This window comes from Notamacropus eugenii, chromosome 5 (genome assembly GCF_028372415.1).
Source record: "Notamacropus eugenii isolate mMacEug1 chromosome 5, mMacEug1.pri_v2, whole genome shotgun sequence".
Lineage (NCBI taxonomy): Eukaryota > Metazoa > Chordata > Mammalia > Diprotodontia > Macropodidae > Notamacropus > Notamacropus eugenii.
In genome coordinates, this window is record NC_092876.1 from 419,389,400 (window position 1) to 419,400,028 (window position 10,629).

Consider the following 10,629-nt stretch of genomic DNA (forward strand, 5'->3'; position numbering starts at 1 on the left):
TTTGTTAAAAAGATATGCTAGACAATGAATTAATATCAATACTAAATATAAATACACAAATAGCATAGCTTCTAAACACTTAAAGCAAAAGGTAAAGGAAAGTTAAATGAAAAACAGGAATAGTAAAACTACAATAGTGTGGAAACCAAAATTGACTTCTCTCAGACCTACATAAACTGAAAAACAAAGGAAAGAAAGAAAGGAGGAAAAAACAAATGAATTAAATAAGACTGTAAATCACTAGATTTGGAGCCTTTTAAAGATTCAGGTTGAAATCCTAGCTCTGGTCCAATTATTTGTAAAATCTTAGGTCAGTCATTCCACTGTAGGGGAAAAAAAAAGAGGTTAGCTGAGATGACCCAAGGTTCGGTTCCTTCAGTTCTGAATTTCTGATCGTATTTACAACTACAAAACTGAACCAAATCATCTACAAAAATGAGCACTCTGTAGAACCTCACGTGAACGTAAAGGGAATTGCTGCTATGATTCAGACTCTCCTGGATGACCTACATGAAAACAGCAAACACCTTTCAGAATTAAACGGATCCGTTTTATGCCTCCCTTGATAATACTACTCAGAAAGCCACTTAATAAAGTTACACACTCTGTCATACCTTTCAAAGAATCCTGTATAGTTTTGACATTCACAGGAGATATCTTAGAAGACATCATTTAAGAAGGTACCTCCCTCTACCCAATTTTTTTTAAAGTCAACAAAAAATGAACTTAAGGGCATCTTACATTCTCTATAAACTTTCAATCATGTGACTATAAATACGTGGTCTATTGCATAATTTCATTTGCAAAAATCTCATACTTTGAGGACTCCTTTGACGTGAGTATAGATTAATCTCAAAGATTTTATTAAAACGGGAAACTAGGCATTCAAGTCAGTAATTATTGACACTTTCCTAAATGCTTTTTTATGGCCAAAAAAACAAAAAAGATCTGTGATTTTGTCCAAACCTTTTGAATTATCTCTTCTTTCAGATACCTGAAGAATCAACCTCAATAATCTTAAAATTGTGTTGCCTCCAACATAGACTTATTCTGCGTATACTTGTCCTAATCTAACTGCTTTTCTAATCTTGTGTTTCTCTACTTCCTGGTCAGACTATATTTCCTACAGATAGTGGATTCACTGGTGGACTAATGGCTAAGACAGTGATGAGAAAGGACAAAGAAAAGCCCAGCTCTCTCACAAAAACCCCAGCAAATACCTAAAGGACCTCAGATAAAGAAAACAAAAAAAGAAACGTAAACAAGCACCTCCATCTAATACAGAACAGCAAAATAAAACAAATCAAAACAAAATAAAGACAGAAACTGACCGACTAATAGGAGCGTGACACCACAGAAGTCAGCAAGCTCTGAGATAAACATGACGAGCCAAGGTGGGAAGCTTGCCAAGGAAGATAGCCCCAGTTCCCACAAATGAACCTGAAGCTACACTCCACGCCTAGCTTGTCAAAATGGAAACAAAGTACAGGCTAAGGCAAAAACTCTAGTTTGAGGCAGAAAGGGAAGCCACCTCACCTTGATCTTCTGCAGGTGCAGCATTCAGATCAAAGAGGGGACAGGACCAAAAAAAGACCTATTCAATCAATCTAAATACTGAAGAGGAACCGGTTGATTGGTATGAACACAAAATTCCAATCCAGGAATCCAGGCTGAAAACACAAGCAAATAAAAGAAAATACTAAACACAATGAAGAAGACACTACAGCTAAAGAGAGACCCAAGGAGTGTACCCAGAAAAAGAATGGAACACCAAAATAAGCAGAGCCTTCTAAGAAAAAAAATGGTTAGGCCATCAGATCTACAAGAGTCCCTAGAGAAAATTTTCAAATTACTTTAGTAAGAGCTCTACAGGAGACCGGTGTTTGTCATACTCATGTTCACCCTCCACCAAACACTTAATAGTCTAAGACATTCATTTGATACCTGCCATCTGCTAACTCATACTGTTTGCTATATGATTATGATATTGTATATGAAAGTACCGAAATAGTAGCTTCGTTGTGATTTTATAGGGCTGTGAACCCGGGAACACAATAGTTTTCCAAAGAATTGGAATTTCATATGAAAAAATGCTCTAAATCACTTTTGATTAGAGAGATGCAAATCAAAACAACTCTGAGGTACCACATCACACCTATCAGATTGGCAAATATGACAGAACAGGAAGATGATAAATGTTAGAGAGGATATGGGAGAGTTGGAACATTAATACATTGCTGGTGGAGCTGTGAGCTGATCCAACCATTCTGGAGAGCAGTTAGGAACTATGCCCAAAGGGCTACAAAAATGTGCAAACCCTTTGACCCAGCAATATCACTTCTAGGACTGTATCCCAAAGAGATCATAAAAATGGGAAAGGGTCCCACATGTACAAAAAGCTCTCTTTGTGGTGGCCAAAAACCGGAAATCAAGGGGATGCCCATCAGTTGGGGAATGGCTGAACAAATTGTGGTATATGAATATAATGGAATACTATTGCGCTATAAGAAATGATGAACAAGAAGACTTCAGAGAGGCCTGGAAGGACTTATATGAGCTGATGCTGAGTGAAAGGAGCAGAACCAGGAAAACTTTGTACACAGCAACAACCACAGTGTGCAAGAGTTTTTTCTGATAGACGTGGAACTTTGTAGCAATGCAAGGACTTAAAAAAAATTCCCAATGGTCTTCTAAGGCAAAATGCCTTCCACATTCAGAGAAAGAACTGTGGAATTCAATCACAGAATGCAGCAAATCATTGTGTGTGTGTGTGTGTGTGTGTGTGTGTGTGTGTGTGTGTTACGTTTTGGTTTGTTATATGATCTCTCCCATTCATTTTAATTCTTCTACACAGCATGACTACAGTGAAAATGTATTTAATAAGAATGTTTAAGTGGAACCTATATAAAATTGTATGCCATCTAGGAGAGGGAGGGAGGACGGAAAAATAATAATCTAAGGTAGTGATTGTAGAACACTGAAAATAAAATTAAAAAAAAAGAAATGGAATTTCAGGTGACCCAAAGACAATGGGCATTCAATGTGATGGTTAGGTTAATAATAACACCAACTCAAGGTTTGCAAAGAGCTTCAAATACATTAAATTTAATACTAAATTTAAATTCAAATAATTTTTCTTATGTAGATACTCTTATTTGTACTATGTTGTCAACATGTGTTTGTGCGCAAGATGTGACTTCTAAATGATTTCTAGCCCTAGTCTTTTACTTAATTCCAGTCCTACATAACCCCTAATTTTATGGATATCTCTACCTGGAAGGCATTTCAAATCACACACATCCAAACAAACATTTCCCCCCGCTTAAATTCCCCTCCCCTCCTCTAAACTTCCTGGGTTCTGCTGAGGACACCACAATCTTGTCAGGCACTTGGGTTCACATTTCCAGAGTCACTCTTGAACAACTCTTTCTTCTCCCTCACCTTTCATAACCCTATCCATTGCCAGTTCAGGTTGATTTTATTTTCATATCTCTCACATTCATTTCCTTTTCTCCACTTACTGCAATCACTCCAGTTCAAGATTCTCATCTTCTCTTGCCTCAACTACTATAATATCTTCATAACTGGTCTGTTTTCCAAGTACAGCGTTCTTTTCACTGTACTACGCTACCTAATTCTGGGGACAATCCATTTTCATACTTAGGTAATAAGATCTTCAATGAAGGGAAAATAGAGACTGATATGCTGTAAGGCAGCATAGTTAAAACTTTAAATGTTTTTTGGGATAAACAAACATCTCTGAGACAAACGAATTAACTCAAACATTAGCAGTGTGTAAAAGGGTTTGGAGAGAAAAAAATGTCAGTCAAAATGTCATCCAAGGTGGGGGTGGGAGAGGGGGACCTGGATTAAACTAGAATCTCCTTTATAGCCCTAAAGTTTGCTTTACTTTTCAGGTTCAAATGTCTCAGGAGGGATGAAAAACAAAATAATGTAACCTCAGGAAGGAAAAGGAAAATTGAGTGTATATGTCAGACATTTGAAATACTTGAAAACTTAAAGGGCAAATCATCTGTTCTCAAAATTTTATATACACAAGTAAATATACAAAATGTTTCAGGTATAGCTTGTTAAAATCCAGACGGAAGGACACTTATACTTGCTGAAACCACTGAATTAGTATGAGAATCACACATTTCAAGAACAGAATTTTTCACATTTTTAGTGGAAGCTTTCAATTATTTATTTTTTGACAAAGGGAAACTCCTCTAGCTATCAAATTGGCTGATTTAAATGGGAGACAGGAAACCCTGTTGCTATCTTCTGGTAAATTAGTAAAACAGATGTTTTGTTAGCAGTGGGAGACAGAGGTCTAGAGCTCAGAGCTGGAATTACTGAAACTACAGTTTCTTCATCTATAAAATGAAGGTGGTTATAACATTATGATCTCTAAAAACCATTTCTTGTTATAAATCTTATGACCTATCCAGAAGTGATTATTGAACCCATAAAGATAAATGGCCTAGACAAAGTGAGTAAAAATTCAGAAAAAAGAAGACACCCCTATGAATAAAACCTTGAAAAACCACCAGAAAAAATCTGGAGCCAGAAAAGATAGGAAACTATTAAAGGAGCTAAGAAGAAGTCAGTGGGATATGGTGGGAGGAATAAAGGATTTAAAGTCAAGTCAATAAGCATTTGTTAAGTACCTACTGACTGTGGCCAGGCTCTGTGCTAACGCTAGGGATAAGGAGAAAGGAAAGTCATCACTCCAGTCTAATGGGGGAGATGACATGTAAACAACTATGCACAAACAACATATATACAAGATATGTTGGAAATCATCTCAGAAGGAAGACAGTAAGAACTGGGAAAAGCTTCTTGCAGAAGGTGGAACTTTGGCTGAGACTTGAAGGAAGTCAAAGAGGTAGAGATGAGAGAGAGCATTCCAGACAGGAAGAGCAGCCATTGTAAAGGCACAGAGTGAAGAAATGGAGTCTTGGGTGTGGAAAAAAAGCAAGAAGGCCATTATCACTTAACTGCAAAGTATGTGTAGAGGAGTAAGGTGAAGGAAGGCTGTTAAGTCAGATTTTAAAAGCCAGAGGATCTTCTACAGATCTTTGTGGAATTTTGATTTTCATAATAATCGATATTCTACGTGTAATGAATACACTAAGAGATTAGATGTTTCAGAATTGCCTCTCTTGTGAGAACTCACAATGCAGCTTGAACTGATGGATCAAACCTTGGCAAGGCTCACAATGGCTGGCATCCTTCTGCCTGCATACTTGCAGTGAAGTGAACCAAAGACTGCAGAACCTGCTCCCATCCAAGAACTCTGGTCCTGTGACCCGCCAATAAAGACCCCAAGGACTTGAGCAATATTGCTTCCACAGGACTCCAGAATTGTTGCAACGTTCTCCATCTGTGGGTTTGTCATGGGAAACCACTCTGGCCCTGGGAACAACTGTTTGTAATGCAGGTTCCCTCCTCCCTTCCCACTGGTGATTTTATATATATGATCTCTGTCTTCACTTCAGCAAGGGGGAATTCTGATCAGAAGAATTCCTGATTTGCAACTAATTAATTAAACAGCTATCTGATGACTAGCACTTTGTCTCCAGACTTCTGTTTCATCATTCTCAGGTAAGAGACTGGCTCAGTGAAATCCTGTTAACATCCTGGAGCATGAAAGCAAGGCGATTAAATTTACTGAATAGGTGTCCCGAGTGCTGGTGACGTGGTCAGAAATGCTCTATAGGAAAATAACTTTGGTGGATAAATGGAGGATGTACTGGAGTGGGGAGACATCAGAGGCAGGCTTTTGTAATAGTCCAGGTGGGAGGTGATGGGGAGGTGGCTTTGCCTGAGGGGTGGGGCAAAGGTAAAATCGACTGCATAGGAGGTGAGGAGAGAGTGAGGAGCAGAGGAGGTAGTGCCCTCAACAGTAACAGAAAAGATACAAGGGGGGGTAAGGAGTTCAATTCCGGACATCAGCTGGAGATGTGGGATTGGCCAGAGAGCGGAAAGATGGAAATTAAATCCAGGGCGCTGATGACATCACCGAGTGACTCTGGGGAAATGCCGCAGGTCTTCAAGGGGTTTAAATACATGCCAGCAGCTCAAGGAGACTGGTATTTCTGAAGGGAATGGAGGCGAGAGGATCCGGAAGGATGAAGGCTGCAGAAAAGGCGGAGGAGAGATGAGAAAGGGCTATCAACGCTCTTCGGGCGCACTGGGGCAGGGAGGTAGCAGGGGGCAAACGCTAAACGGTGAAGGAGGGCGCCAACAGCTGGGCAACGTCGGGACTTAGAGAGGAGGGGGCCGGCGAGGAAGGGGCAGGGCAGCGGCGTCCGGCCGCAACGAGCCGCGAGCGCGTCCTCTTCCGGTCAGGGTGGACTTCGGCCTAAGCAGGCCGGCCTCCGAAGGCGCCCCCGGGGCGGACGGGGCGGCCCAGGGCGAGCGGAGGCGCCCGACGCCCAACCGTCTCCGGAGGCCCGGAAGCGGCCGCCCCGCCCCCGAAGCCCTCCCCCTCTACTCACCCTCTGGTTCCCCTTCGTCCGCTGCTTGTTCTTCCCGCCCATGGCATCCGCCACCGTCCACCAAGCCCCAGAGCAGCCAGACTTCGCGCGAACCCAATCCCTCAGCCGGGAGGACGACTTCCGGGCACGCAGCGGCCGCCGGAAGAGAGCTGCCAAGCAAACGCCTTCCCCTTCCCTTCCCCTTCCCTTCCCCTCCCCCCGCCCGCCGCCCTCCTCCTCCTCCTTCCTGCCTCCCCCCGCCTCCCCCCTCCCGCCTCCGGTCCCCGGCCTCTAGAAACCCCATCCCGGCCTTTCTCTCCCTTGCCCTAGAAAACGTCATAGTGTAAAGCCCTGCCCAGAGGCCAGATAGCCATTCTCATCCAATAGAAACCCAAAGATGGGCAGCTAGGGCATGCTGGGGGGAGGGGCAGGGGGCAGGGACCGGGACGGGAGCGGGGGCCGGGGCGGGGGGAGGGGAGGGGAGAGGGATGAAGGGACCAGAAGGAAATGCGTCACTTCCGAGCTTCCTGGGATCCGCTCTCCCTTCCCCTTGGCCACGTGAGCTTGCGCCCCAGGACGGTCCGGACCTAGGGTGCAGTGGTGGGTGCTGTGGATTTCTTTTTAACGTCAGCCCCGGCGGACGGGATCAGGACTTGTGGTGTTGCCTGGCTGAAGGCTAAAACGTCGGGCTGCTCTGGGGGAAGGGGGTAACTTAGGGAATAGTGACTGAGATGCCGAAAAAGCGCCATCGGCCGTTTAAAGATACACTGAAGAAAAGAGAGAAGCCAGGAGAGGGCACCAGTGGGTCGGTGTTGTTACTACCCCGCTTAAATGTACACCTTGTAAGGTTAGAACCAGTTGAGGGTTTCATGTACGATCTTCGACCTTTCCATGTAAAAATGTTCTTCTCCGTGATTAAGCTGATAAATAAAAGAGTCTTCAAAGAAAAGCCCTAGTCCCAAATTCCCAGTCAGAACTGCAGAGCCAGAACTGCTCCGTCGTGCTTGTTTTGGCAAGGCTTAGCTCAGGAGGGGAAACGCGGTCCAGTCACCTCCCGGTTACTAAGAACTAAGAGGAAGGGCTCTGCTGTCTTCTCCCAGTGACACCAAGGACTGGCCTTTCTTAAGGAAATTGATCTCCCTGGTAAATGAAAATAATACCTAGAGCGACCAGATGGTTCGGAGGAAAGCCCTTTGCGAACCTTAAAATGCTGTGCCCGTGTGAATTAGCCCTGCTTCCAGTGGTGCACGTGCCAGCCCATCTCTACTGTCTCATCTGGTGGGGTGTTTCTCCATGAACACTTACTTTTAATGGGACTGTTCATATTTGACTTATTCCGCTGTAACCCTACTCTTTACACGGCTTTACGGTGTCCTCGGGGATGCTTTTTATACCACTTTATTTTGTTGGTAACATGTGGCGGTCTACTAACAGCCACCACTTACCTTTTCATTGGTCTCCTACAAATGTGGTAGCCAGTCAACAAGCATTTATTAAACACCTGTTTTATGTGCCAGGACTGGCACCTAAGGAGAAAATGAAAAAAAAAAAAATCCCTGCCTTCAAGAGGCTTAGAGTCTAATAGAGACATGATACAATAAATATTTACAAATGAGATATATACTAAATAAATTGGAGATGATCTCAGAAGGAAGGCATTAACATTAAGGGGGATCAGGGAGGCTTCTGGTAGAAAGTGGTATTATATAGCTAGCACCTGAATGCAGCCAGGAAAGCCAGGAGGTGGAGATTAGGAGGGAGAGCATCACAGGCGTGAGGGACAGCAAGTGAAAATGCACTCTTCCTTATGAAAGGAGGAACATCAAGGATGCCAGCATCATTGGATTACACATTATGTGGCTGGAAAGGTGGGGCACAGGCAGATTATGAAAGGCTTTGAATGCCCAATCAAAGATTCTGGAGGTAATGGGGAGTCACTGGAGTTTTGATTAAGATGGTGACAGAGTCAGATGGTCAGACCTGTGCTTTGGGAAGATCAATTTGGCAGCTGAGTAGAAAATAAACAAGAATGGGGAAATAGTAGAGGCAGAGAAACTCAGAAGATAGGCTATTGCAAAAATCCATGTGTAAGGTGATGAGGTGTAGCAGTGTCAGAGAAGAGAAAAGGACATAAGAGAGATGATACCAAGGTAGAATTTACAGAATTTAGCAACTAATTGGATATTGGGGGGGGGGGGGGTGAGAAAAAGTGAGGAATTAAGGATGATGAATCTTGGGTGAGTGGGAGAATGGCCGTACCTTTAATACTAATAGGGAATTTAGGGAAAAGGGAGGACTTGAGAGGGTAATAATGAGTTCAGTTTTTGGTATGTTGAGTTTAAAATAAACTATATGGCATCTACTTCTGAATGTCCAATAGGCAGTTGGAAATGTGAGACCAGAAATTAGAGGAGAGGTTGGGATTAGATAAGTAGATCTATGAATCATCAGCACAGACGTGATAACTGATTCCATGAGATCAAATGAAATCATTCAGAGGGAGAAGAGGGTCCAGGACCAAGCCTTGGGGGACATCTGCTATTAATACTGTTAATAATTCTGAGTTGTATGAAGATCCAGCAAAGGAGGCTGAGGAGTGGCCAGAGAAATAGAGGAGAACTGTGAAATAACAGGGTCATGAAAACCTAGAAAGAAAATAATACCAAAAAGGTGATCAAAGAAAAAGATAAGAAAGAAATTAAGGACCTGAATAAGGCATTACAGAACTTAGACCTGTGGTGACTATCAAATAGAAATGGGAAGTTTTAAATATTTTTGGCAGGTTTCCAAAAATTGAAAATTTCCAGGATATTAAAAAATGTTTTAGGGACATAAAAACCTCACAAATGCATAAATATTAAACATACCCTTTACTGATCACAATGCAATAAAAATTTGGCTAAATAAGGGACCATGAAGAAAAGATTAACAATTAATTGGAAGCGAAATAAATTTAATCCCTAATATTTGGTGGGTCAAAGAACAAATCAAAGGAACAATAGATAATTTTATCCAAGGAAATACTAGTGAAATGTGCCAAAAGTTTTGGAATATTATAAAGGTGTTTCCTACTGCTGACGACTGTCATTGCTACAGGTAGTAACTGCTGCCCCTGGGGTTGGTTCCACTGTTTTCTGGCACTGCTGCTGGGTCCTACATAGCAGTCTGCTGTGACCAATCTGGGGACCTGCTACTCCAGAACAGCCTCAACTACCACTGCAACAGCCTGATGTGCTACCTTCCTGTTCCAGGTCCTGAGCACTGCTAATATTCTCCTTTCCTTAGGCAAGCACTGCTGTTTTTTTAAAAGAAAATTTGACATTCTTTTTTTTTCCCCTTATTTTGAGTTCCAAAATCCCTCCCTCCCCCCAGCTCCTCCCCAACTCATTGAGAAGACAAGCAATACGATATCAATGATACATGTGAAATCATGCAAAGCATTTCCATAAAAGCCATGTTGCTTCCCCCACTTCACCGAAAAAAAGCAAGACAAGAAAGTGAAAAAAATTTACTTCAGTTTGTACTCAGAGTTCATCAGTTCTCTCTCTGGACAGAGATAGCATTTTTCATCACAAGTGAGTAGCTAAGTCTTTCATAGTTAAATCATCATTCCAGTATTGCTGTTACTGTGTAAATGTTCTCTTAATTCTGCTCACTTTCACTTTATATCAGTTCAACTCTTCCTAATATTTTCTGGAAAAAATCCTGCTTGTCATTTCTTATAGCACACTATTATTCTATCACAGTCATATGCTACAACTTGTTTAGCCATTCCCCAACTGATGGACATCCCCTCAAGAATTTCCAATACTTTGTCAGTACAAAAAAAAGTTGCTATAAACATTTGTTTTACATATAGGTTCTTTTCCTTTTTTCTGTGATCTCTTTGGAATAGAGCCCTAGTAGTGGTCTTGCTGGGTCAAAGAGTATGCACATTTGGGGGGGGGGGGGGGGGAAGGCCTGTTATGTCTTTATTATCTTATTTTTTCCACTTAATAGTATTTTATTTTTTCCAATTACATGTAAGATAGTTTTCAATTAACTTTTATAAGATTTTGAGTTCCAACTTTCTTCTAATTCCTTCTCTTCTCTCCTCCCTCCCCAAGGCAGAAAGCAATCTAATATGGGTTATACGTATACAATCAAT

The 10,629-nt window shown here is 42.1% G+C and overlaps 1 protein-coding gene across 3 annotated transcripts in view; it reads right to left on the reverse strand.

Moving 5' to 3' along the window:
* The window catches only part of LTN1 (listerin E3 ubiquitin protein ligase 1), a 98,290-nt gene extending 91,633 nt beyond the window's left edge, over positions 1-6,657 (reverse strand). For 2 of the 3 annotated variants that reach the window (XM_072614928.1, XM_072614930.1), the window contains exon 1: positions 6,504-6,657. In XM_072614928.1, coding sequence (XP_072471029.1) covers positions 6,504-6,545 — 42 coding nt within the window. In that variant the 5' untranslated portion in view covers positions 6,546-6,657. Of the gene's footprint in view, positions 1-5,179; positions 6,142-6,503 lie in introns of all 3 variants that reach the window. The other variant, XM_072614929.1, reaches the window with a different exon arrangement.
* Positions 6,658-10,629: the final 3,972 nt, after the last annotated feature.